Consider the following 27,290-nt stretch of genomic DNA (forward strand, 5'->3'; position numbering starts at 1 on the left):
GAGAGGAATGCACAGCAGAGGTCATCTTTAGTAGCCGAGCCAGTCAATCGCCCCCGCAGTGAATGTTGTGAGTAAGAGAGGGACGGATGAAGTTACTATGACTCGAAGCCTAGCGAAGCCTAGCCTGACTATTGTTCTTATTCTACTGCGGTCATCGTGCAACAACTCCAGTAGTGTGAATGGAATCCGTTACCTATGCGGTATTTGGACAGCGCGCTTTGCTCCCCTGCCGTGCTATGCTATCCTTGCCTTTTGAGGTAGCCTATAGAACATGATAATCCTGTTGAATAGACATTGCTCCAGTTCATAGCCAATTAGGTTCGGGTAGGATAGGAGGGCTTCATGGTAAGGTTATCATTCCATATCATCTTGATTTCTTAATTGTTAGGTCGTGGCCGGTGGATAGATAGGCAGATCAGCAGCGCAACATGTTTTAATCAAGATTGACAAGGGGAATCAACACGGTCCTCCATCTGCCGAGAGTGTGAGACCCCCCTCCCCTCTTTCGACTGGAACACCGGGACAATGACTGGACCGAACGCCCCCGGCACCTGCTCCTCCTCGGCCGCTAAGATGGGCAGACATCGGTCCAAGAGCACTAGCGGCTACTGCTGCAACTCAAACCCGGTTACCGAGTCCGCCTCCCCCGAGGGCACCGTAAACAACGCCGGGCGGTCGTCGGGAGAGGAGGAGGAGAAGGACGGGGGCGTGTTGTTCTATGTGAACCGGACCGGTTTCCCCATAGAGTCTGTCACCTGGGAGAGGATGTGGATTCATGTAGCCAAAGTCCATCCGGACGGACAAGAAATGGTGGACAAAATACGGAATGCTGCATATCTTCCTAAAGTAAGTATCATCCGCTGAAGAAGTCGTTACACACACACTACCATCCCTCGCTTCTTGGGAGAGACAAGCACTGTGGCTTCCCCTAACGTAATATTTTCGCAATTTTACTATTTCACCCTTGGAATGCTATCCAGCGCCTAAAGCACAACGCAGAACGACACTCAACGGGATGAAATTAGGACTTCTATTCTTTCACCTAATTGTCCTGTGTATGTAAATGTATGTAAATGTATATGCAAATGTATTTTGACTTGAAGTTGTCAGCAGAGCCTGGTTTGGGGTCAGCCACACTTTTCCCACTAACGGCTGACGTCATGATTCAGGGGTCTTGGTGTGATCCTAGATGTATGGGGTAGGGGGTCTCCTCCCTCTGCATCGCTGGGAAAGAGCACCGCTGAGCTAACTGCACTAATTGGGCGTGCAGTAATTAGTGAATTCTTATGGAGGTGCCAAGTCCCATAGCACAGAGTGGTATGGCCTTTAAATAGCATTGCATTTTTGACAGTAGCCTACTCTTTCACACACAAAGAACTCTGTCCACATCCTTAACCATGTCGCCATGGGTTTCATGGGTAAAGCCATAAGAAATTCAGGTATCGGTTTCTACTAGTCTTTTGAAGAGGAATGGCATAAGTTATCTAGCATAGGTCATAGGTCGAGCCTACATCAGGCTCCTATCCATAAAGGAAGCCTCCCACACAACAGGAAAGTCATCAGTAAACCTAGCCATTGTGTATTCCATGCTTACTTTGTCGTTATTGTCGGTTGGTTACTGGACACTGTTTAATGGACGCTGTTTACTGTAGGTTTATGCATACATGCTTTACAGCACCCTGCACTAGTTCTTCTGTTCTGTTGCTCTACGTTCTGTAACCCAGCACTGTTTTGAGTAGTTATAATGCTGTGCAGGTGTGAAAGGAGAGGAGGGTCATGCATTTACCAGATGCCCCCAGTGACCCAGATACAGAGCCCTGCTTGTCCAGTCTGTGTGAGCAGGTGCTTGGTGGGAGTTGGCTTGACTAGACTTGGACAGTGTGCAGGTATGCAGGGTAAGGCTAGGCCAGCCTGCTTGGCTAATGTGAGGCTAGACTAGGTCAGGTAGGTGTTCTACAGTACATATTTGTAGACTGATTGATTGAATTATTGATTGATTGATTGATTGGTTGATTGGTTGATTGATTGATTGATTGTTAGTGCTGCTACGCTAGGCTTGTTAAGGGCCCGTGTCCAGTGTGTGTGCGGGCTGTTGTGCTCAGGCAGGCTTGTTGTGATCAAAATCACCCAGGATAGTTAATGCATGAAGCGTTCATAGGGGATGACCTGAGCGCTAGCTAGTGTATTTTTGAGCATCTGTAAGTGTCTGTGATGTGGGGGGATTCTCGACTGTATCTGGCGTCCAGGTGAGAAACCAGGCTAGGCTAGCTGTCTTTAGTAAACAGTGAGAGAGTCTGGTCAGTCCTGCCTGGGTATAGACCACAGGTAGCCAGCCTAGCACCTGTCTTTGTCTGTAGAAGTTCTTATAGCAGTATATAAATGCACTGCACCAATCTCTTGTGCTAGATGTGTGAAATAATAATAAATAATAACTTAAATCTAATAACTGCACTGCCTGATAACAGATACAGCTGTCTATTCTCTTGCCTGTCAGACTTTGTCACCCCACATCCTGACCACTGTTTGGTCATCATCATCCGGGACAAGAATAATCTCTGGAGCCTAATAGAATCAGATTTAGAATTCATTTTATTGCCATTGTAGTTTTTCAACAAACTAGGAATTTGTTTTCGGGCTATGGTGCATAACATGGAGACGACAACGGACAGGGTGCAAGGATGAGATGGGACAGTGCAAAGACAGGACAAGTTACCAAAAAGCTCTCTCTCTCCCTATCTCTCTCCCCCCCTCTCTCCCTCTCTTTCTCAGGAAACAAAACAGGCTCCCTCTCTCTCTCTCTCTCTCTCTCTCTCTCTCTCTCTCTCTCTCTGTCTCTCTTGGGAAAACACACAGGCTTTCAGCCATAATAGCATTTCTGACATTTACCCACCTCACTCACAGCAGGCTACAGTGTGTCATAGCTAGATTCCATCAGGCCTAATGCACCCCCAGAAGTGGTGGAGACAGACAGACCGACACATTTGATGTAGCATGTTTTCCCTGGTGGTATATGGTCAAAAGAGTGTTCCCACTCTGGAGAATAAGCTGTTTGTCTTCTATGCGACTCAATAAGCAGACCTAAGGAACAATGTTTAAACAAGGTACAGTAGATGCTTGCAGGCTCGCTGTAAAAACGAGTCTGCTCAAATGTGCATCACATAAAGATCACTGGTTTGTTTGTCAGCTGTGACAGACTTCAGAGGTTCAGGTTACATGTGCCTTATCGGTTTAGGATGTCGAGATCTAAAGATAGACCCACTTGAACTCAGGAACAACTGTCTCCCTCAGGGAGACAAATGCCTTGGGTGGCTGGTTCAGTTACATTTGGCTCTATAGCTCTCCCCCCCCCCCCCCCTCTCTCTCTCTCTCTCTCTCTCTTTCTCTCTCTGTCTCTCGGGTGTGGTAAGGGAAAGTTAGATTGAACCCAGAGAGCACTGAAGCCCTGGGGGGTTGGGTGGCAGGTGAAGGTTTTTTACCCCCACACGGCCTCTCTAAAGCCGGGTAGCTGACGTCGGCGAGACAGGGGGACAGCTGGATAGACAGAGAGGGATAAAGGCCGAGAACAAAGGGGGAGAAAGTCTTTCCTCTGGGCGTCTCTCTGTTCTGGCGGGTTCACCTGCGGAGGCCATGTTGCCTTCGGGGTCCCGCCGTGCCAGCTTTCCTGTCGGGGGGGGATGTATCATCTCAGTTTAGGTATCATCTCTGCTCATCTTAGGTATCACATATACAGAGGTAGCTCTCGCCTGTTCTACTCGCTGCTCCGCTCGTAACTCTGTCGGCCTCAGAGGCGCCGACGCTGACGCCAGTCCTCTACATTTCCCTAGCACTTCTAAAAAAGGCCATCTTTCCCTGCCTTTTAATGAGGAGAGAGTTTGGTGAGTCACAGTCACAGATACTGCCACGCTCTCTCTCTCTCTCTCTCTCTCTCTCTCTCTCTCTCGCTTTCTCTCTCGCTCTCTCACACACACGCACACACATACACAAAGTGAAAAGTGAAATGAGAAATGAGAACTGGTGGTTAAAGGGCTCTGAACTGATGGAGATTAAAAGTGGTGCACTGCTGCATCTCAGTTCTGAGAGAGAGAGAGAGAGAGAGAGAGGGAGAGAGAGAAAAAGAGAGACATACTGTACGTGTATGTTTTAGTGTTTTCACTAAATAGCCCACTTAGTTACTTGTCTGCATATACACAACTCTGTCCAAACACATTTTCTAGTACTGTAGGCCTATATCTTTAATTGTTCATACATTTTTGTTTTTATTTCACTTTGTTTCCCATGCCAGTAAGGCTCTTTAGAATTGAAATGGAATTGAATTGAGAGAGATAGAGGGGGGGGGAGAAGAGATAAGGAGAGAAGAAAGGAATCACTCGTTCTCAGTTCCTGACCCAGCAAAAAGCAGCTTGAGTACAGGGGCTGAAGAGTTGCCTCTCTCTCCTTTTCTCTCTCTCTCTCTCTCCCTCTCTCTCTGCCTTTCTCCTTCTCTCTCTGCCTTTCTCTCTCTCTCTCTCTCTCTCTCTCTCTCTCTCTGCCTTTCTCTCTCTCTCTCTCTCTCTCTCTCTCTCTCTCTCTCTCTCTCTCTCTCTCCCCAGCTTTAGACTAGATTATGATGGGAATTATAGAGACCTATAGTGCTGCTGACTGCTGAGTGCTAGAGTGCTCATCGCTACTGTATTTCTCTGCATTTCATTCACTAAGCTTTGATGTGGTGCTTTTAAAATGAAGCCATGTGACCAGAGAGATTAAGCCTATCTGTTGGAGGAGGTTTGTGCAGGCATGTGTGTGTTTGTGTGCGTGTGTGTGTGTGTGTGTGTGTGTGTGTGGTTGATGAAGGAGAAACATAATCCAGAGGTTTCCGAAGTTTTCTCTCATCACACCTTGATTGGTTGGCGTTTATCCTCTATCACATATTCAGAGAAATACGTTCTTTCTCCCTCTCTCTCTCTCCCTCTCTCTCTCTCTCTCTCTCTCTCTATCTCTCCCTTTAACTCTCTTATTCTCATTCATCAGCCTATCACTCTCCTCTTCATCCTCTCTAAGGGACGGGGGACAGGATTATTATTTATGCGCATATAGAGCAGGGGAGTGAGATCTGATCACATCTCAAGTGATCACTCCAGAGATGCGTGTGGAGGTGCATTCTAATACCAGGTGTGAAGTTGAACGGATGTACTTAGATCCGTCCCCTTGTGACGAGACCAGCGGAGACGATGTTAGTACCAGGCGTGTTTCTCCATGCTTTAGGTCCAGTGACGGGTCAGGATCACAGAATCCCACTTTTGGACCGAATCAGTACGTTTTTGTTTTCCTGTTTGCCTTTTGTGTGTCAGCAATTGTAAGAGATATAGCCAAATGAAAAAGACCTTGGGTCATTATACAGTTCCGTGTGTGTGTGTGTGTGTGTGTGTGTGTGTGTGTGCATTCAGGCTTGTGAGACTCAGCCTCAGGGTTAAACTGTTGATGTTCACCACACTCCCCTAAATAAGCTGCATTATGTCAGTAAGTACACCCTCCCGGGAAATAATATGGCTGTTATCACTCCACTGCCCTTCCCTCCTTCCTGTGTACACTAGAAACATACACACACACACACACCCGCACACACACATTTGTTTTTAGTCCTGGGTACTGAGTCAAGAGGAAACGGAACATTTCAAGCGAGTGTGTCAGAGGCGGCCTCAGTCTTACTCACTCGCTGATCCTGTCGGTCGACCTTGAATGTTGCCACATGTTGATGCTTTTCAGTGCTCTTACACCCCCCCTCTCCACCCCCCCCCCCTCTCCCCACACACACTTTCTCTCCCCCCCCCCCCCCCCCCCCCCTACAGCATCCTGTACCATCCGTGCCCAACTTCAAGCCCTCCATGTCTGTCCCTGATTGGCTGCTGGCCGTCCAGAACTACATGAAGACTCTGCAGTATCCTTCCCATGTGCAATATAACCGGCGCAGACCAAGGAGAGGAGACGACGCAAGACTTTTGAGACCCGCCCCTACTGCGGTGTACAGTACGCAAGGAGAGAAGGAGATGAAAGGAGACGCAGACCGCGCAGCTCTAGGGAGGCGCCAGCACACACTCTGTCCTTCCACAGCTGATTACGTATTCATGCTCTCTCGTTAGCCTCTACCCTCGGCAGATCTGCCACACATTTCGCCAGGTGTGATCCGCTGGGCTGCCGGGGGTGGCTAGCAGATAGTGCGCCCCAGCTAGCGCCGGAGCTAACACGATGTGAACGCTCTCCGGCGGGTTTGATTTATGCGTTTTGATCGGCGCCCAGGGAAAGTGCTGTAGCCAGCCGACTGTGATGTAACAGGTGTATCCTGTGGCAAATCAGAGATGTTACTTGTCACGCTGTCAGAGGTGGTGTAGAGGTGACATGGAGCCAGTGGAAGCAGCCATAGGCTTGACACAGCCAGTCAGTTGCCTGCTTGACATGGGAATCTGTTAAATTGATGTTTAAAAATGAGCTAACATGGTATTTCAGGCACAGATTTGTTTGAACAGAGTTGCTGTCACATGAAAAATGAATAACACTGATACTTTCATTTCACTTTTCCCCCTGTGAAGCCAATGTAACAAACTCTTGCTCCTTAACTTCTGTCAGATACAATCACACAGGAACGCAGTTCTTTGAGATCAAGAAGACCAGACCCCTTTCTGGGTGAGTGAGTGTAGAGACATTCCTGAGGCATGACGCCAGGTCTGCGTGTGTGTGTGCGTGCGTGCGTGTGTATGTGTGCGTGCATGTGCGTGTGTCTCTGTGTGTGTGTGGGGGGAGGGAGGCATGTGCATGTACGTGTGCATGTATGTGTGTCTGTCTATCTGTCTTCTTTATGCCGCACTGTTAGAGAATAAAAATGATGTCCCATTTCTCTCTTAGCTTGTATAATTTGTCTGTAGACAGACACAGGCCGGCTCAGAATAGCTCTCTTCACCTTGAGTGTACAGGACAGACATGTCTACTATTATTAATATCTCAAGGCTGCCAGGACAATTTATCCAGTAACTGAAACATAGATAAAGTGGTAATATTTTCATCATTCTGTTTAACATAATCTCAGTAAATAAAACCGGGGAATAAAGTATTATATGCTAATCTTGTTTGGTAAGATTCTGTCTCCAGTGTTTGTGTCTGGGCTTCTCTCTAGTCTGTTATCTGTCTCTAACTGTATTCAAACAAAGATATCATTCTTTACAAGATCCTCGTGTCCTCATCCCTGTTGTCTAGGTTGATGGAGACAGCCAGAGAGATGATCAGGGAATCTCTTCCAATCAAATGCCTTGAAGCTGTCATCCTGGGAATGTATCCTTACAACGGCTGTGTATGGAACACACACACACACACACACACACACACACACACAGACAGTCGGGTGAAGTTGTGTTTTAAAGGCCAGGCAGGATTTGGTCGTCAAACCAATGAGACATGTCAGCCTAATGTCCTCCCCTCAGGGCTCGCACATGGCCCTGTTGCTAGGAAACTGGAGCGGGAGGAGATCAAAGCGCAACCTCTCCTCACCTATCAGATCGTTAGACAGAACTTTTAAACTAATCCCTACTTCGTACAAATTCAGGACCAGGCGGCTGGCCAATTAGAGACGGTTATACTGACGTTACCTGACCTCTGGCTCTGAGCAGCGCACCAGAAATGTAACAAACACAGATCTGGTTTCAGTATGTGCCTCGAAATGGTGGAAATACCCGAGGTGTGTTTAATTTACCCCACAGCTATTCTGACATGATTTCACCTCTGGCCTGTCTTAGTCAGGGACACACAGACTTTGACACAGAGTCAAATTCCTACTGCAGATAGTTGAAATCGTACACTTGAGGTGCACTTGATTTAGCTAACCGTGCATGCCGGGTTTGAATTGAATCCTGGTCTGTTTCATACCCTGTTATGGTTGGAACAAACCCATCAACCCCCATAGACCACCATGACGAACCGAGCCCCTGCAGGTTATGGTGAAGGAGGGGTTGAGTAGATGGAGTATTTTGCCGTTGGCTGTGGTTATAGAAAGGGCTGAGCTGGCTGAGAAGGGTGGCTTCTCATGTTCATCTGAATCTAAAGCTCTTGTTCCCTGTTGTCAATAGTGAACGGCACACTTCCCGTATCTGCAGGGTCTGGCTTTCAACCGGAGCCACAACAGAGACACATGTTGTGACTCTCCTCCACCACCATCACCCCACACTACCCCAACCAGCCTCCCCCCCTCTCCAGGGTAGATTATTTAACCAGCCTCCCCCCTCTCCAGGGTAGATTATTTAACCAGCCTCCCCCTCTCCAGGGTAGATTATTTAACCAGCCTCCCCCCCTCTCCAGGGTAGATTATTTAACCAGCCTCCCCTCTCTCCAGGGTAGATTATTTAACCATCACATGATACATGTAGGTTCAGAGAAGACAGTAAGCTGCTTGTCACAGAGAAAATAAAACATGCCGCAGGTCCCAGATTCAACTGAAATGAAATCCTGTCTCTCAGATCCACTGTAGCAGGACAGAATGGAATGAGGAATTCTCGGGGCGCCCCGGTAGCTCACCAGGTAAGGCGCGCACCATATGAAGGCTAGTCCTTCGCGCGGCGGACCCGGGTTCGATTCCCGGCTCGGGTCCTGTGCCGCATGTCCTCCCCTCTCTCTCTCCCACATTTCCTGTCTCTCTACACTGTCCTATAACATTAAAGCTGAAAAGCCCTGAAAAAAAAAAAAGAATGGAATGAGGAATTCTCTATCAATATAAGATTTCCCAAACGTCATGAGAAGTACTAGGTACTATCCATCATCTAGCAGTATCATCCTCATCTACTTATCCCATCCGATCATGGATGACTATGTCTGTGTCCATGATGTAGGCAGTGCAATTAAATCACGTTCAAGTATACAGTTGTGCATAGTGTTAGATTGTTCAAGTGTAATGTAATTGTTCAAATGTACAGTAGTGCAGTCTGTTGTATAGATACTGTACATGAGGTCATTTGAATACTTTTATAGATTGGAGAATGAGGCTTTGTAGCCAGATGAAAACTAAAGGAAGTGTTTCCCAGCATGCTCAGAGGTTTAGATGAAGTTGGGAAGTGAAAGTTCCTCTTTAGAGCTGAACGTCACTTGGGGTTAAGCTGAACTTGCAGCAGCAGTTCTGCCTTTGCTGGACTATGGTGATTATTGTATATGAATGCTTCTACTCAATGTTTGAGCTCACTAGACAGTGTATCATTGTGCATTGAGATTTGTTACTGGTTGTAAATATCTGACCCATCATTGCACTTTGTATACAAAATCTGATTGGCCCCCTTTGTAGGCGTACTTATTGGCTGAGTTTTATATATAAAACTCTCTTTGGGTTGGTCCCAACGTATTTATGTATATATCTTTCTAGAAGCCAAAATCATTAGAACTTGCGCTTGAAAGATGTTCTGCAGTTGTCTGTTCCTCGTGTTCGCAGAGCTGTGAAAAAAAGATTTCCAATACGCTGCCCCCTCTGCTTGGAACACCCTCCAGAAAGACTTAAACCTGTCAGAACTGATCTCATATGATGCCTTTAGTGAAATCTTGAAGGACTTGGAATGTGAAAGTAGTAGAGAATGTCTCTGTACCTAATGTTGCCATCTATGCATTCCTGATATTGCCTTGTTATATGTTTATTGTTGTTTATGTTTGAAACCTTAATGTATTTGTTTTTATATGCTGCCATCTTGGCCAGGTCTCTCTTGGAAAAGAGATTTTAAATCTCAATTAATTTTTCACCTGATTAAATAAAGGTATAATAAAAAAATAAAAAACCTGTTGCCATGGCGCTCGCTAGCGTGGAGCTGTATGAGACAAATTCCTGCTGGCGCTGGCTAGTGCTGCTTCACACGCTATGCACTCTGGGTAGTCCCCCAGTCCCTTAATGGGCCATTCATTAGCAAGAAGCAGCGGGGGAAGAGTGTGTGTGTGCGTGCGTGCGTGTGTGTGTGTGTGTGTGGGCGTGTTGGCGGGCACGTGTGTGTGAGCATTTTGTTGTGTCTTCACAAGTGTGAGCATATGCATTCTTGTGAATGTGTATATCTTTCAGAGGGGCAGAGGGAAACTGTGTGTTTGTGTGTGTGAATGGGATCGGGGATATTAATGTACAGACAGCTTTAGCTGCAGCAGGGGAGGACAGAAGAGCCTGTTATTCTCTTGTTCACCAACTGCCGCCTCTGAATAATCACACTAGCACGCTCTGCTACGCAGCTGTTCTCCTGCAGCCCCAGCGAAAGCTCCAGCTCCAGCCCATAGCTACAGTCCTACTATAACTACAGTCCTACTATAGCTGCAGTCCTACTATAACTACAGCCCATAGCTACAGCCCTTCTATAGCTACAGTCCCTACTATAGCTACAGTCCCTACTATAGCTACAGTCCTACTATAGCTACAGTCCTACTATAGCTACAGTCCCTACTATAGCTACAGTCCTACTATAGCTACAGCCCTACTATAACTACAGTCCTACTATAACTACAGTCCTACTATAGCTGCAGTCCTACTATAACTACAGCCCTACTATAGCTACAGTCCTACTATAACTACAGCCCTACTATAGCTACAGTCCTACTATAGCTACAGTCCTACTATAACTACAGCCCTACTATAGCTACAGTCCTACTATAGCTACAGTCCTACTATAACTACAGCCCTACTTTAGCTACAGCCCCTAACTACAGCCCTACTATAACTACAGCCCTACTATAACTACAGCCCTACTATAGCTACAGTCCTACTATAGCTACAGTCCTACTATAGCTACAGCCCTACTATAGCTACAGTCCTACTATAGCTACAGCCCTACTATAGCTACAGATCTACTATAGCTACAGTCCTACTATAGCTACAGTCCTACTATAGCTACAGTCCCTACCATAGTTACAGCCCTACTATAGCTACAGCCCCTAACTACAGCCCTACTATAGCTACAGTCCATAGCTACAGCCCCAGCCCTAACTACAGCCCTACTATAGCTACAGCCCCAGCCCTAGCTACAGGCCTAGTTAGAGCCCTGAGCTACAGTCCTAGCCTGAGATGATTAGTTTGACACTCCTAGCCCGTGAACGACAGGCTGTCAGCACAGAGCAGGCATGTTGTCATGATTCCTCCAGTCTACCAGTGTTATGACCACCCAGAGACAGTGTTCCTGTCCGTAAGTGGTGGCATCCAGAGAGACGGCGTCCCGTGGCGTGTGCTGGAAGCGTTGGCGTGACTCATCACCGCGTGCATGTCAGCAGCCGTAGCCCCGCTTGTTCCCCTGGCGACGGGGTGGATGATGACAGCCCCCACTGCACCGAAAACCACAAATGAGTAGTTGGTGTCTTCATACTTGGGGATAATTGATGCTGCCGATGGGAGTCGGCTCCTGGAATACACACCCGATAACCTGGAACCTACCTCCTCTCTTCCACCGTCCTGTCCTGTCCTGTCCTCTCGCTCCTGTCCTCTCCTGTCCTATCCTATACTGTCCTATCCTGTCCTCTCGCTCCTGCCCTCTCCTGTCCTATCCTATACTGTCCTGTCCTGTCCTCTCCTCTCCCGCTGTCCTGCTGGTGTAACCAGAGACTGATCTCTATGAGGACATATGATGACATATGAGATGGTCATTCATTATGGATGTGGTAGTGTCAGCTGGGGCATTGCCTGCCCGTTGCCTGCAGGGCTGTTTATCACAGGGAACGGTGCGCCATAATGTGTGAGCCGGTCATCATGATGACGGACAGGCGTCGCAGCCAGTGAAAATGCAGTAAACGGAAGCGTTCACGGCCAGTGAGCACGTTGTGTAGAGGGAGGGGCATATAATAGAGTGCTGGGGAGGAGGGGTGTTGAGATGACTGACAGGTGTTTTGTTCATTTGAGTGAGGTCCACAGAGACAGAGAGAGAGAGAGAGAAAGAGAGAAGCAGATGGTTGGTGTGCTAAGGAGGAGTCCAGGCCAGAACCGACGGTAGCAGCTTGTGTTGTCCGCACCTCTGCGTCAGACGGCGGGACATAAGCCCGCTCACTCTGAGACGCGGCTAAAGGGGCAGGTCAAAATAACAGCCCTGGCTCATATTCTGCTCACTGAGGAACTTCTGGCAGCCTGTCGTCAGCTTGGGAAGAGGGAATGAATGGATGACAGATAGATGACGGATGAAAGCCATCTTGAGGAGGATAATGCTGAGGATTGAAGCTCTTTAAAGGGGTCAAGTGACCATGTTCACTGACCCTGAAGTCAAAGACGGTTGATTGTGGCCACTGAGACCCTCCCCACACAGACACACACACACATACAGTGGCCCTGTGTCACACACACACACACACACACACAGTGGCCCTGTGTCCACTCTTACCCTCCTGCATGCTGATGTAAGGCTTGCAGTCAGTTCCTGTGAGATAGATCGGTGTGCGGTTTTACAGCTGTTAAAGAGTTCTTTCAGTTTAAGACGGATAGTAGTTGTGTTCTGTAGAAGAGCTATGTCTCCTGTCGGCTGTTCTGTCCGTCTGCAGGCGTCTCTTAGCTTGTTAACGATCGCTCTCTCTCCCTCAGCTCTCACATCCCACCATCGACCTATAGGGCATTAGCTGATTGATTTAGAGATAATGCTGTGTCTGTCTGTGTGGGTGTGGGTGTGTGTGTGTGTGTGCGCGCGCGTGTGTGTGTGTGTTTGGCAATCTGCCAGTTCATTAAACCAACAACTGTATAACCGAATGAGTTGATATAGGAAGCATAATGTGTTTCTGAGAGGAGTGGAGTGCACTCTCGCTCCTCGTGAACGGAAATAATGACAGCCGAGTATCTGACAGGACACGGACGAAAGCGCGGGCGCGTGCGTGCACACCAGTTTCTGAAAGCGCATTGGGTTGCCTTTGCGTATGAAATGCACCATATCAATAAAGTTTGATTTGATTTGATCTTCCCCGCCGCCACCCGTTTGTCTCCTTAACTTACCCCGCCCCCCTCGCAGCTACTTGACCAACGGGCTCACCTCGCTGGAGCGTTTCCCCATCAGCTTTAAGACCCAGTTTTCCGGCCACCACTTTCATCACGTGGTGCTGGGCGTCTACTGCAACGGCCGCTACGGCGCCCTGGGAATGAGCCGCCGCCAGGACCTGATGGACAAGGCCCTGACCTTCCGCACGCTGGGGGAGCTGGTCGCCGACTTCGAGGACTCGTACCGACGCTACCAGCACACGCTGAAGAAGGTGGGCTGGGATACGGGACCCTGGTGAGGGGGTTAGGTTGGGTTCTTGGGGGTGGGGTGGTGGGACAGGCACGGATCTTGGCGGGGGCAGGGTGGGGGGGGAGGGTTGAGATTCGAGGAGGGGTAAGCTGAGATCCGGGTGAGGGGGGGGGTAAGTCTGCATCCTGGGGGGATCCCATCAGTGCTGTTTAGTACCTGGTAACAGTGTCCACTGACTGCACTCTGAATGGGTTTGGATCGGAACAGTGCCGTGAACGAAGGATGACTCATCCTGAATGAAAGGTATGTTAGTCTAGGTCTTATGACGTATGTTCTATGTTATCGCAACGTCCGCGTGTGACGCGTCGTTCCCAGGTGAAGATCGGCCTGTACGTGCCACACGACCCTCACGTGTTCCAGCCAATCGAGTGGAAGTACCTGGTGCTGAACGCCGCTCGCCTGGGCCGCGAGGAGATGAGGAAGGAACTGGAGAAACATGGACGAGACATGAGGATGAAGGTCAGACACACACACACACGCACACACACACACACACACAGGTCTTCCGTGGTGTAGGATCACTCCCTGGCGCCTGGCGTTCCAGGGTCGGTCCAAAGGGAATGTCTCCGTCGTTAATCCATCCCTTCCTGTCCGTCTGGGATAACGTCATGGAATTCCCCTTCCTGGCTTCCTGCCTCTGTGTGTGTGTGTGTGTGTGTGTGTGTGTGTGTGTGTGTTTGAGGGGGAGAGAAGGAAGCAGAGTAGAGAGGGAGGGGGAGGAGAAACAGAAACAAACAAAGAAAGACAGAGAGAGAGAGAAGCCAGCCTGGAGGAAGAAAGGAAGAAAGAGATGCAGGGAGAGGGAGAGCTAGAGAGAGAGAGGGTGGTGTAGTAGAGGGCGATGGAGAGGGAGGAAGAGGTGGAGGACAGGAAGCAGCAGGGGAGGTGTAGCTGGATGGAGACGAGTTCCTAGTTTGATATATGTAGGTCATGTGTTTGCAGCTGTCACACTGGAGAAGCCACCCTGACCCCTAGCTGCCTGTGTGTGTGTGTGTGTGTGTGTGTGTGTGTGTGTGTGTGTGTGTGTGTGTCACCCTCAAACTGCTGATGCTGTATACGTCTTATTAATAGATCCTAGTACATTTGTGGAGTTTGAAGAACTCACATGCTGCCTTACAAAACACTGCTCTTTCCGACTACGACTCATCTAGCGCATGACTAGTATGAGTTTGTGTGTGTGTGTCTGTGTTTGTGTGTGTGTGTGTGTTATCTAGGTCAGGAGGCTCCTCCTCGGTCTCTGGTCTCTGAGTTCAGCTCCTCGCTCTAATTTCATCAGATAATCAGCTGGCGGATGTTACTAATATCTATATATATATAATACCCTAGGAAAAATTTGTATCCGCACACTGTTATATGCTCCCATGGTGATTTAATAAGGTAGGGTACAACGTTTCGACCTACAACGTCTTCGTCATGCACCTAAAACAGTGTGGGGATATTCTTTTTTCCTAACTGACCACTGATATACATCTACACTCTTCCAAAAGGGCGTATGCTTCTCTGTCTGAGAACTGTCTGAAAAAAAACACTTCCCAGCTCCCATGAGAACCTTTTGTCACATTACATTGCCTTACATTACTGTCCGTTAGCGCTTTCACCCAAAGCGACTTACAATAAGCGCATTCAATATTTTATTGGTGACATGGAATCGTTGTTTGATTAAACATTTCAGTGTTGCTAAAGGGGTTCCTTCCTCGGGGGTTTGATCGAATACCTTTTTTTTCTCCTCTTCTCAGATCCTGAAGTCGTCCAGCGCCCAGTCGCCTATCAAGGAGCGGAGCAGGGGGAAGTCCCTGTCGCCGCGGCGACGCCAGGGCAGCAGCCCGCAGCGACGGCACGGCCACCGCCGAGACAAGTCGTGAGTGTCCCGAGAATCTAGAACGCGCCTGTGTCACGCCCTCTGACAGCGGGGGGTTGGGGTGGGGCGAGAGAGGGGTCATAGACTGGCCCTCTGGCTGTGTATACCCCCCCCCCCCCCCCCAACCCAGATACTGGCTCCACATCGGATGCTTGGGGTTTATCATACCGTAGCACAGTTGGAGCAGTCATCTCTATGACTGGGACCCTCCTGCTGCTGGGATCACAAGAGCACCGCAGTGATTTAGATGCCGGGAGGGGCTGGAAGGCATGCCTTCACTGTGTGTGTGTGTGTGTGTGTGTGTGTGTGTGTGTGTGTGCGTTGTAATTTTAGAGGAGTTTGAAAGCTTATAGCCTTTCGCATCTGCTTTGTGTGTGTGCGTGTGTGTACGCGCACATGTGGGTGTGGCGGAATGTAACCAGGCTATTAATTACTACTTGATGTGACTCTGCAGGGCCCTGTGGCCCCACGGTGAGGCACACTAATGTAGAATATTTCGATCTGTGTGTCTCCCAGGGCCGGGGAGGGGGAGGACAGGAGTGACAGTTGAACAGCACCAGGCTGCAGGGCTCATATGTCCTCTGCTCCTCCTCCCACCTCTGTAATGGGAGTTATTAAGGTTCCAGGCTTTAGTCACCCACCTCCTACTCTCTCTTCCCACCTCTCCCCCTCCTTCCTGTCCTCCCTGGCACCCTCTCTTCTTCCTACTCTCCTTCTCCAAAATATTGATCTCAACCCCCTGTTGCATAAACATTTTGTCCGCTAGCAGTTCTGGAAATGTCACCTGCTTTCTGAACGTGTCCCATTGTGTGTCCCGTATTTTTGTGTACGTATATTTGTGCGTGTGCGTGTGTGTGAGACAAAGAGAGGTTCGTAGTGTAGATGTTTGTCTAAAGTCTGTTGGGCTTCGCCCCTCCAAACACCATTGATCGGGCTGACGGATAGTTCTTCCCTACAGCGGTTCGCGAAGCTATTTAATCGAATGGCTGTACTACAGGATGATAGATAGATATCTGCAGGAGCCTAATTCATCCACAGGCTTGTTTGAGAACATCATTGGGATGTGCAGGACTAACACCCACTCTTCATTAGCATCTATAGATCCAGCTAGCTGAGCTGGGGATATAAACAGCAGAGGTTTTCCTGTACTCATTTAAAAGGGGCTATTACCGAGATTGAGGAGTGCAGAGAGCGCTAAGCAGGCTACAATTAGCAGGCAGGGATAAGCTAGTCAGGCAGTTAGCAGGGACACGACTAAGCTAGTCAGGCAGTTAGCACGGACAGGACTAAGCTAGTCAGGCAGTTAGCACGGACAGGACTAAGCTAGTCAGGCAGTTAGCACGGACAGGACTAAGCTAGTCAGGCTACAGTTAGCAGGGACAGGACTAAGCTAGTCAGGCTACAATTAGCAGGGACAGGCATAAGATAAGCAAATTACAATTAGGAATAGAGCTGACCTAGTCAGGCTACAGCTAGTAGGGACAAGGCTAAACTAGTCAGGCTACAAGTCATAGGGATAAGCTAAGCAGGCTACAGCTAGCAGGGACAGGGCTAAGCCAATGGGGAGATGGGAAGAAGAGATGGGAAAAGACTGAGATAAAAGTAGAGAGAGATTAGAGAGGAGGATGGTATTGCAAGAGGGCCACTGCAGAATCAACACCAAACCCTATCAACATCATCAGACCAAAAGTGGATACTTTTTTGAGCATGCGAATCCCAGGGTCTGTTCTCTGCTCCACCCCGTCTTGCGTCAGACGTTCAGAACCCCCCAGGACTGTCTGTGCGGTACTACAGGCCCATCTGTGTCCGGGTGCGTGCTGCTCAAGTTCATGGAGTAGCGATAAAACATTCTGCCATGTTCGTCTGCGTGTTCCGTTTCTCAAAGAACAACGTTTGGAAGGCCAGGGGATAAAAAAAGTCCCGAAAAAATATTTATGGTGAGACGAGGAATGTCTGAGAAAGTTCACGAAAACTGTTTAAAAATCTCCTCCTGGCCTCTCTCTCTCTCTCTGTCTCCTCCCTGTCTGTAGTGTCTGGCAGGGTGGAGGAGGATGATTGCAGTGACTTTTTGTCCCTGAGCCATTTTAAGCTGAGCTGAAGAACTGTGTGTGTGTGTGCGTGTGTGTGTGTGTGTGTGTGTGTGTGCGTGTGTGCGTGTGTGTGTCAGAGCAGATTATCCTCAGAGAAAGGGAGCATCTCTGGGACATTTATACACCCTGTTTGCAGCAAGCTGTCCCTCCTCCCCTCAAGGTCAACATCAAGGTCAACATAACTGTATTATCATCTGTGTGTGTGTGTGTGTGTGTGTGTGTGTGTGTGTGTGTGTGTGTGTGTGTGTGTGTGTGTGCGTGCGTGCACACACGCGCATGCATATCTGTTGTTGGAGTGAGTTGGTTGTCTTGTGTGTGTAATGTGAAGTATGGGTCTTGCTGTGTGTGTGTGTGTGTGTTGTGAAAGGATTTTGTATCCTTGTTTTAGTTAGATTGTCAAAGAACACGCTGAGTGGTCGATCAAGCTGGTTTTAAACAAAGTACAATAGTTTATTCTATGTTACGATTCTGCAGAAGCGGACCCTCGCACCGGAAGTGATTCCAGGCAAGAGTGAGAGTGAGGAGTAGGGGTCGGGGGTTTATACAGGAGAAGAGGAAGTCACAGTTTCAGGGGGAAGGCAGGGAAGTGATGTCACACAGGGAGGGATTTGTAGTTCTAACAGACTGATCTATGAGAACGAACTACAAAGTTAAGATTACAGTCTAAATGGGAAAACGGAACACTTTGTTGAGACTTGAAATTCATTCACAATTCCCCACTTTGTGGATTAAATATCCACAACTATAATAGAAATGAAAGAATCAACAATGTGAAATCAAATTATAAAATAGGCCTATCATAAAAATAATCCAACATCTTTGGAAAAAAAAACCTATTCTACACACATGGAAAGGAAGTAATCTATTTCTCCACCAGGTGGAGCATAATAAAGATTTAACAAACTCAAGTTATTTAACACACCAAGATCATTTTCTTCTCATATGCAATTACTTACCAAAACTCCTCACCTTAATTTGGCATAAGCAAGGTAAAAAGATACCATGATTATTAATCTAAGACATCATATCTTCATGACTGAGTGGGAAAAACCCTATTTGTTTTAGAAGAAAACCCTTAAATTCAAATTAGAACCAACAGATTATGTATCAAAATATTCCAAATAGTCAATGTCAATGGCACAGACATCATTAAGATCTTGAATTGAATTAATAGTAAATTTAACTTTTTCTATCATTATTTAGGCAGCATAGGCATATCTGGAACAGCATTTAAACATACACTTAAGAATATTAAAAAAAATAATAACGATGAAGAACATGCATACAATTGAAAACACACATATTTGAGAATATCCAGGACTTGCAAAAGCATTCCATTTAGGAACATTATCTAAGATCTGAATACCTTTATCGTTTGCTTCATGGAACTCAATGTAGTATTGGGATCTGAACTAACCGAACAGCAGATATAGCCAGTATTATCTCTAAGGGAAGTCTATTTTGTAGCACAATCTTTTTCATGTAATTTACTTCTGTAGCTAAGGCTGAAATTACTTGGTATTGTGCGATCATGTGTCATGCGTTCATGAGAGAAATAATATACTGAAACTAAATAGAAAATTCGAGACAGCTCTATGGTGTCTAGTTTGATTGCTGATGAATTCCCTGCATTTGAGTGTGATCAATCTTCTTACTCCTGGACATTACATGAGCAAGATAACATTCATATGACACTGTTGCAATTTAAAGTTAAATACGCTATTTCCCTATAGCTCAAAAATACACCATTTGGAATGGCTCTCTGAACCTTAATTTCACATCTCATAAATCTGCTTAGACACTAATTTGTCCTAATCTATGTGTTGTATCTGAAAGTATTAATACATGCTGTGATATATTGAAGAGGTCACTTCAAATTGTTTAACTCGCTTTTCAAGTTCAGCCCTGTGGATGCAATTCTGTTAGGCTTCATTTTAATACTTGGTTGATGTAGTTAGGTGCATAGCAGTTAAACACAGTCCCCTGAGAATAGTCTGGAACAGCTTCTACAAAGATCAACTTTATAATTATGAATTTTCAATACTTCTATACCCACTCTAAACTAAACTCCAGTCACAGTTTCAACAGTATAACCTGGAAATCTCTGTTGCTTTCAAATCTTATATATGCAGAATGTAGTATTTTCCAATCATCTTCGTCTCAACAGTCAAGTGGAGTGCAACATTCAAATAGGACAAACGCTTGTCCACGTTGCCATAATGATCCTGGGAAGGAGGTGACAGGCAAGGTCCCTTCTTTCAATAGCTCCTCCTCAGAGGAAGCCACAGTGTGGTGGCCCATGATTTTTTCTGAAGTGGTGGTCAGAGTTGTCCTCCTGACAGCAATGAGGAAAAGTAGTGCGTTATTCTTTGTCTGATTTCTCATCTGAGGAGACCAGAGAGTGAGCTTTCGCCCTGGTGGTGACACAGGATATTGCATCTTGGTTGTTGGAATTCTCAGGCCGGGTGGCCTCGTCCTGGTTTGGAACCAGCCTGCAGTGGCTGGCGTGTACCCGCAAAGTCCTCTCTGCTACGTCTGAGTTAGCAGCAGGAACTGGTACGGGCCCAGCCAACGGGCACTCTGGTTTCAGGTCTCTGCTCACAACCCATTGGCCTGGTTGGAAATGATGCAGGTCGGCTCTCTCAGGTCGGCAGACCTGTGAATCCACAGATGAGAGACACACCATAGACAAAACAGGACCTCACCGCAGCTTTTAGCAGCGGAGTTAGCAGCCATACTGGACACAGGATACTGGACACAGGATCAGAGGTTTCAATAGGAGCTTGGCCTTTGCCACCATTTCTTCTTCAGCTCTGCATCTCGTTCTTTCAACTACTTTCTAATTTCCTTCAACTACAACCTCCTCACTACCTTCAATTCAACTTCCTCACTGCCTTCAATTCAACTTCCTCACTACCTTCTTCACTACTACTAGTCTGTTTCATTAGCAACAACCAGTTAACTTGATAACATCCTTTACTCCCCCTCTTTTTTGAAACATGATCTGGTCAGTGTGCTAATTTGAAAACATAATGAAAGCATGGAATATGCAGTATAGGTTATGCTAACTATGAAATGAGCATTCATTCAAAATCAGAGTGAGAGGAGAATATCTGAGAGGTTTGAGCGTGGCTTAATTGATCTCGTTCAATATGTTGAGTCATGTCTCTCTGCCTTCTGGAGGAGGAAGCAGAGTTAAGAACAGTGCATCTTTGAAATGCACGGTCAACAGTTCATTCTTATTAAAGCAGCAGCCACGCTGTGTGTAGGTGCGATGTAAATTATGAATAGTCACAACATGCAGGACATGGATAAAATCGCTTACGCAATGCTACTAGGTCTAAAACAGCGTCAGTGGTAGCAGCCACTGGTTTCAAGTAGGACCCAAGTCCTTTTAACAGAGTCAAGTCTTTTTAGTCAGAAATACTTAAACAGAGTGCATTAGTCATCTTTAAAACCAGTCGGGCTCGTCAGTCCATGTAATCTTGTCAAGTGGAGCTAGCTTTTGTCTAATGAGGGTTGTCTGCTAAATCAGGGATAGACTCTGCAGTAGTCTATTACCAAGCAGCCTTTGTTTATTTATCATTAGTAAGTGACCAAGGTAATTAACCTGCTCACGCACCAATTAGATTTAGTTCTTAGAAATTCTATGGCCATTTCCTAAAATAAAACAATACATCCGTCTCATCAAACCATGAGCCCTTGTTTCTAACAAGAAATTGTTATTCAAAATAATCATTTAAAAAGGGGAGCGCCAACACATTATGTAAAACAGCGCCCTCTAATGGTGAAAACAAAAATTCCCTTAAATCAGGGTGAACAAATGGAAAAAAAATGCATTACTCAAACCAAAACAATAAATGAATAGCTTCATATGGGGTTCTCAAATCATGAACAAATATAATTTATCTAAACCGCTCTCAAAAGAACACTATGGGTGTTATAAGTTGAGCTCAAGTTCAATAACCACATTTCTGCATTTGAAGACAGAGGGTTATGAGCACGCTTAGGACGTGATGGTTCCTTGGGTCTGACAACCACTTGGTTACTATTCTTAAATTTAGCCTAGATCATATCCATCTCTTACCCACAGTCAGTTGGGCAACGTGGGGGTGAGGCGGTTGACCAGCGTCCCCACGAACCAAGGTGTCAGCCCATATAAATGGGAATTTGGTTACTCCGGTTGTATCCAAGTCTTGGAGTAGCCTCCATCACTCGTCCCGTGCCTGTCTCTCCTCTGTAAACAAACTTCAGAAATAATACGTGACACATTTGTTTTACCATGCAGCTATCTCTGTGGGCCGTCAGACGCACAGACAAAGCTGCATGGGCAGTTTACATACAATAAAAGACAGACAAAATAAAAGACATTTCAATTTCTCACCACTCTTGTGGGTAACACCAATTCTTAGAAATTATGCGCCGGAGGCACATAAACATAACAAAATAAATCATAGACCGCAGTTTTGATAAATTGGAGTGATGTCTTTTTTCTTTTTTTTTCAAGAATATGTATCTGAGCATATTAAGTTAACATGACAATACAGTGAATTGAGGTTGAAGTTAGCATCATCTAACACAACTTTAAGTGGCAGTCATTTCAAATTTTTAAAATACTTGCGGTTCCAACCGGTTTGGCATTTATCCGGTAGTCCAGGAACGTCAATTCTCTGTAAAACTCAAAACCAATGAATGTGCATCTGAAATCAGTAAAACATGAAATCTTAAACAAAACAAAATTCTCAAAATTGGGTCGTCAGACAATATGTATCAGACTAAGATATTGGCAAATATGACTTTTTTCACCTTGGAGTATTAACAGAAGACTTTTGAAATTTAGCATATAGTCTACATGTCCTCTGTAAATGTCCTTTGCGGTTGCAAAAATAACAGCGCTGATCAGATTTGTTAACCCTGCTGTTTTGTTGTGAATATCTCTGATTATCTCTATAGCCTCCATCTTGTTTTTTCTCTCCCATCGGTAGTTGCTTAGTGCGAGCGGTATTGTTGAAATACCTACACTGTGCAGCTCGTCTCACAGAGTCCCTTCTTATCTCAGCTTCACATTGTTCACTTAGCAGACGGATTATTGGCAAGCATAGTTTACCAAACTCATTAGCCAGATGTTCAAAAGAATCAGCAGACCCTGTACGGTCAGCTTGTGAGTTATAAGCAGAAACAAAGGGATGGGGCAGAGACACTGAAGGGTCAAAATGTTGACATGGGGTCACAGAGAGACCAATTTGAGACACAGCAGGAGGGTATAAAATAGGAGAAGCAATTTGTTGGTCAATGAAAGAGGAACCAGAGGGAGGTGTGGGGGCCGTTATTTCAGGCATCCCTATTTGGGGTAAGGGCGTTATCTGAGAGGTATCAGGCGTAGAGATAACATTTGGTAGGACAGGAACGGACGTGGCCTGAACCAACAAAACTCTTGTTTGGATAGGTGTCATAAGGAGGGGGCCAGTATTGGGGGGGGGTTGGTTGAAATAGTTTACATCTGCTTAACAAGGGACATGACCTGAAACAACAAAACTCTTGTTTGGATAAGAGGTCAGAACAGGGACTTTCTGTCCCTTCACTATTCTCACACACACGCTTTGTTGTACAAAAAATAACTCCCATTTTAAAAGAAAATATTAGAACCAACAATGTAATTAAAAAGTTACAGAAAAAAAACTAAACACGTTCAGTCAACCAAATTACTGCTGTGCTGAGAGATACTTGTTTTTGTTTTTGTTTTTTTCCTGTTATATATTGTTTTCCCAAGATGGCAGCCATCAGAAGCCAAAATGGTCGATCCTCAAATGGAAAAGAGGAACAGGAAGTCTCTCTCTTTTTTTTTTTTTCACAAGCAGCAAAACAGGAAGTCAAACCACGTGCGCACAAAGTTAGCTAAGCACGTGGGCTAATCAACATGTGTATGAATCAGCTAGCATTGAAACAATAGAACAGAGGAGAAAGCTAGTTTGTAGCTAGTTTGAGCAGAACAAGAACAGTACTCAGCTAGAACGCAGCTAGCACGAAAATCAATCACAGATTTAAGGGAATGTACACAAACCAAAACCCAGCATAACCCCAAAACACCCAGCATAACCATGGGTTTCAACAGTTAAACAGGACCTCAAATCCCAAGACAAAAACAGATCTACCTTGGCGTAGACTCAAACATACAATGGACCAAACATTGAAGAAGCCTCAGCTTCAACATGAAACACAAAACGCAGCACAAACAGACATCCAAGTCTACAAACAAAACAATAAGGATTACGTCGTAGGTACGACTACCTAGCTAACCCCCCCGGGGATTCCAAATAATCTTTCGAAGTGAAACAGCCATCTTCGTGTCGTGCTCCTTCACAACACGAGAAACAGAAATAAAAAGAAATAATGAGCCCAAGATAACAAGCTCTCTCGCGCCGCGGCAACCTCCACAACGCGGATCCCAAAAACAATCAAAACAGTAGGCTTTCCGAAAGTGAGACGTCGTGTAGTACTAAACACACCCGTTCTCAGAAATGCACACTTACAAAACCAACCCTGGTATATTGGCCTTTAAGCGAACATGCGGTTCAACAACCGGCTTTCTACCCAGGACACGTGTGCGCGACACCGGCTCGAATAAACACTATTGTCTAAGTTTTCACACAGCTGAGCAAAAATGCAGGACCACTATGAGATTCGATCAACGTACCAGGTTTCTCAGCGAGCTTCGGAACAGCAGGCTCCGGGAAAGTGCACCCCCATGCTACGACGGTGCCCCGGAGTCGTTCCGCAACTATAAAGTTGACGTGGGCCCACGTTCCTCCTCCTCAGCTCGCTGAAAAACCGGCAGATGTCCCTAAAGTGACTCAGTTCACTTTTTCCTCGTCGCCATATTGTGAAAGGATTTTGTATCCTTGTTTTAGTTAGATTGTCAAAGAACACGCTGAGTGGTCGATCAAGCTGGTTTTAAACAAAGTACAATAGTTTATTCTATGTTACGATTCTGCAGAAGCGGACCCTCGCACCGGAAGTGATTCCAGGCAAGAGTGAGAGTGAGGAGTAGGGGTCGGGGGTTTATACAGGAGAAGAGGAAGTCACAGTTTCAGGGGGAAGGCAGGGAAGTGATGTCACACAGGGAGGGATTTGTAGTTCTAACAGACTGATCTATGAGAACGAACTACAAAGTTAAGATTACAGTCTAAATGGGAAAACGGAACACTTTGTTGAGACTTGAAATTCATTCACAGTGTGTGTGTGTGTGTGCATGTGTGTGTGTGTGTGTGTGTGTGTGTACGCGCGTGCATATCTGTTGTTGGAGTGAGTTGGTTGCCTTGTGTGTGTAATGTGAAGTATGGGTCTTGCTGTGTGTGTGTGTGTGTGTGTGTGTGTGTGTGTGTGTGTGTGTGTGTGAGGACAGATTGCGGGTGATGGAAGCAGCAGGGTGGAGTGAGAGTGGGCGGGTGCGCTGTCCAAGGTCCTGAAGAAGTAGTCAGACACACACACACACACACACACACACACACACACACACGGAGGTACTGTACGCACACACACATCTCTCACTTACTTTCTCTCGCTCTCTCTCTCTCTCTCTCTCTCTCTCACACGCGCACACATGCAGGCACACACGTCTGTACGCACACATATGCATATGCACTCACATACACACACACACACACACGTACGCAGGGATCAATATGGAAACAGGCTGAGAGCAGGAAATAGCAGAAACGAGAGGAGGTGGAGCGTGAGAAAGAGGAGGTGAGGGATGGGGGGGGGGAGGCGGGGGTTGAAGGAGAAAGACAGGAAGTGCCTTCAGGGCTTCAAGCCAAGCGGAATACTGAGCCCGGCAGCTGACGTTAGACGAGAGACAGAGGAGACAGTCTTGTTTGGTGGTGCTGGTGTGTGTGTGTGTGTGTGTGTGTGTGTGTGTGTGTGTGTGTGTGTTTATTTCTGTGTGCTAAACCCCTCTCCACTGCAGGAGCTGAGCTGAGAACATCACCTCAGGATTAATAAGCGATGACTGTCTACTTTAATGTAGTCAGACTCCTTTTCTCTCCCGTTCTCTCTGTCCTCCCCCTCTCTCTTTCTTTCTGTTTTCTATTCGCTGACTGAGCCGTGTTTGTGTTTTGTAGCTGCGTGTGTGTACGTCTCCGTGTATCTGTGTACGGGTGTATGTGTGTGTGTGTGTGTGTGCAGTATCAAAAGGTGCTGGGTCTCATCCCCTCCTCGGCCCAGGGCCAAGTTCACACTCTGCACACTGATGAGGGATGAACATGGAGGCATGGATATGGATGATGGAGGGATGGATATGGATGATGGAGGGATGGTTATGGATGATGGAGGGATGGATATGGGGGATGGAGGGATGGATATGGATGATGGAGGGATGGATATGGATGATGTGGATATGGATGATGGAGGGATGGATATGGATGATGGAGGGATAGATATGGAGGGATGGATATGGAGGGATGAAGGGATGAAGGGATGGATATGGAGGGATGGATATGGAGGGATGAAGGGATGGATATGGAGGGATGAAGGGATGGACAGTGATACATGATATGAGTGAGTCTGAGTGAGTCTGAGCTGTTTAGTAGAGTTAATCAGTTGAGGTGAACAAGACTGAAAGTGATCACAGTAGGCTGTTCTAATGTCTTTCTTTCTCTTTCTCTCCCTCTCTCCCTCCTTCTCTCTCTCTCTCCCTCCCTCTCCCTCCTTCTCTCTCTCTCTCTCTCTCTCTCTCTCTTTCCCTCTGCAGGCCTGCTGCTCTGGATCGGAAGCCAGCGGAGCTCAGCACCCTGACTGACGGCTACCAGATCCGCATCTAAGAACCTCCGCCTCTCCTCCCTGTTCCTCCTCACTGACTCCCTTCCGCCTCTCCTCACCCCTGCCTGAACCTCCGCCTCTCCTCACCCCTCCCTGACTCTTCTCGACTATGCCTGTCCGGGCCGGACCTCCTGGACCGACCGTATTCTCCTGGTCTCCCCCCAAACCCCCACATCCCAAACGTCCATCAGTCGTTCATGCCCTCCGTCCCCCTTTCACTGGAGAAGCCTCCCAGATCCGATGTGTTTAAGCGACCTTGTCAATATCAACGTCATCATCATCATCACCACGGTGTTCCTAGAGTATGACTGGATCTGGTTCCAGTGAAGACCGACCACTGGTGGAGACTCACACACACTGACGGCATTTGACAGCACTTCCGTCTTCTCTGGTTCTCGAGAACTGCGTACGAAAGCATCTACGGGAGGTGTGTGTGTGTGTGTGTGTGTGACATGAGTATGTCTTTCTGCATACTGTTATTACAGTAACAATGTCTTTTTTTTTACGTTATCAAAGACTGATGCTCGAGTGATGTGCCTAAATTGCATGAGGCTATCATATCAAAGCGGTTCATGCTTTTAGGGGTGGGTAGGCGGGTGTGTGTGTGTGTGTGTGTGTGTGTGTTCATGTGTTGGAGTGTTTTTGATACCTTATAGGTGCGGCTTTATACGTGCAGGGGAACAAGAGATACCTGATCCGCTCTATAGGTGGCGCTGGTGTGAGACAGCATCTGCTAGTGATGCAGAGAGGAGAGTTTGGAGGGGGAGGAGGGGGGTAAGAGGAGGGGGGTAAGCGTATGCGTAAGCGAAGAGGAACAAGGGAAAGATTGTCGGGGGGGTGGGAGGGGGGGGGGGGTGGAACCACAGACCAAAGCAGCAGAGCACAGAGCAGGAACACTGCAGCAAACCCCTGCTCTGCCTCTTCTTTCAGTCCTGGACTTGACTAGCCTCCCCTGTCCCCTACAGCAGAGTATCAGGATGATTCATGTTTTTAGGTGAATCATTCTTTCAAAACACGCCAGAGCTTGAGACAATGGTGCTTTGAAACTCCACCTTTTATTCCCAAGAGAATTGAATGAAAGAGTTGAATCAAAACGAAACTCTTTCTAGGCCTCAGTATACAGGTGTGTGTGTGTGTGTGTGTGTGTGTGTGTGTGTGTGTGTGTGTGTGTGTCTAAGAGAGAGAGAGGGAGAAGGAGAGAGAGAGAGGGATGGGGTAGTTCCTCCAGAGGCCTTTGTGTATCACGCTTCAAAATTCTAAACACTCACCAGGCATATCAGCCTTACAGAACAGTCACCATTG

General features: G+C 46.9%; 1 protein-coding gene across 1 annotated transcript; it reads left to right on the plus strand.

Annotated features, from left to right (window-relative positions):
• Positions 1–525: 525 nt before the first annotated feature.
• Positions 526–26,407, plus strand: vash2 (vasohibin 2; the record flags this gene model as incomplete). Its single annotated transcript, XM_084453784.1, has 8 exons — positions 526–846; positions 5,826–5,914; positions 6,601–6,657; positions 7,225–7,299; positions 12,948–13,185; positions 13,539–13,682; positions 14,960–15,081; positions 25,921–26,407. The coding sequence occupies 8 exons, from the start codon at positions 526–528 to the stop codon at positions 25,988–25,990; spliced, it is 1,116 nt and encodes a 371-aa protein (XP_084309910.1). The 3' UTR covers positions 25,991–26,407.
• Between the last annotated feature and the right edge of the window lie 883 nt (positions 26,408–27,290).

This window comes from Borostomias antarcticus, assembly GCF_949987555.1.
Source record: "Borostomias antarcticus genome assembly, chromosome: 19".
NCBI classification, from domain to species: domain Eukaryota; kingdom Metazoa; phylum Chordata; class Actinopteri; order Stomiiformes; family Stomiidae; genus Borostomias; species Borostomias antarcticus.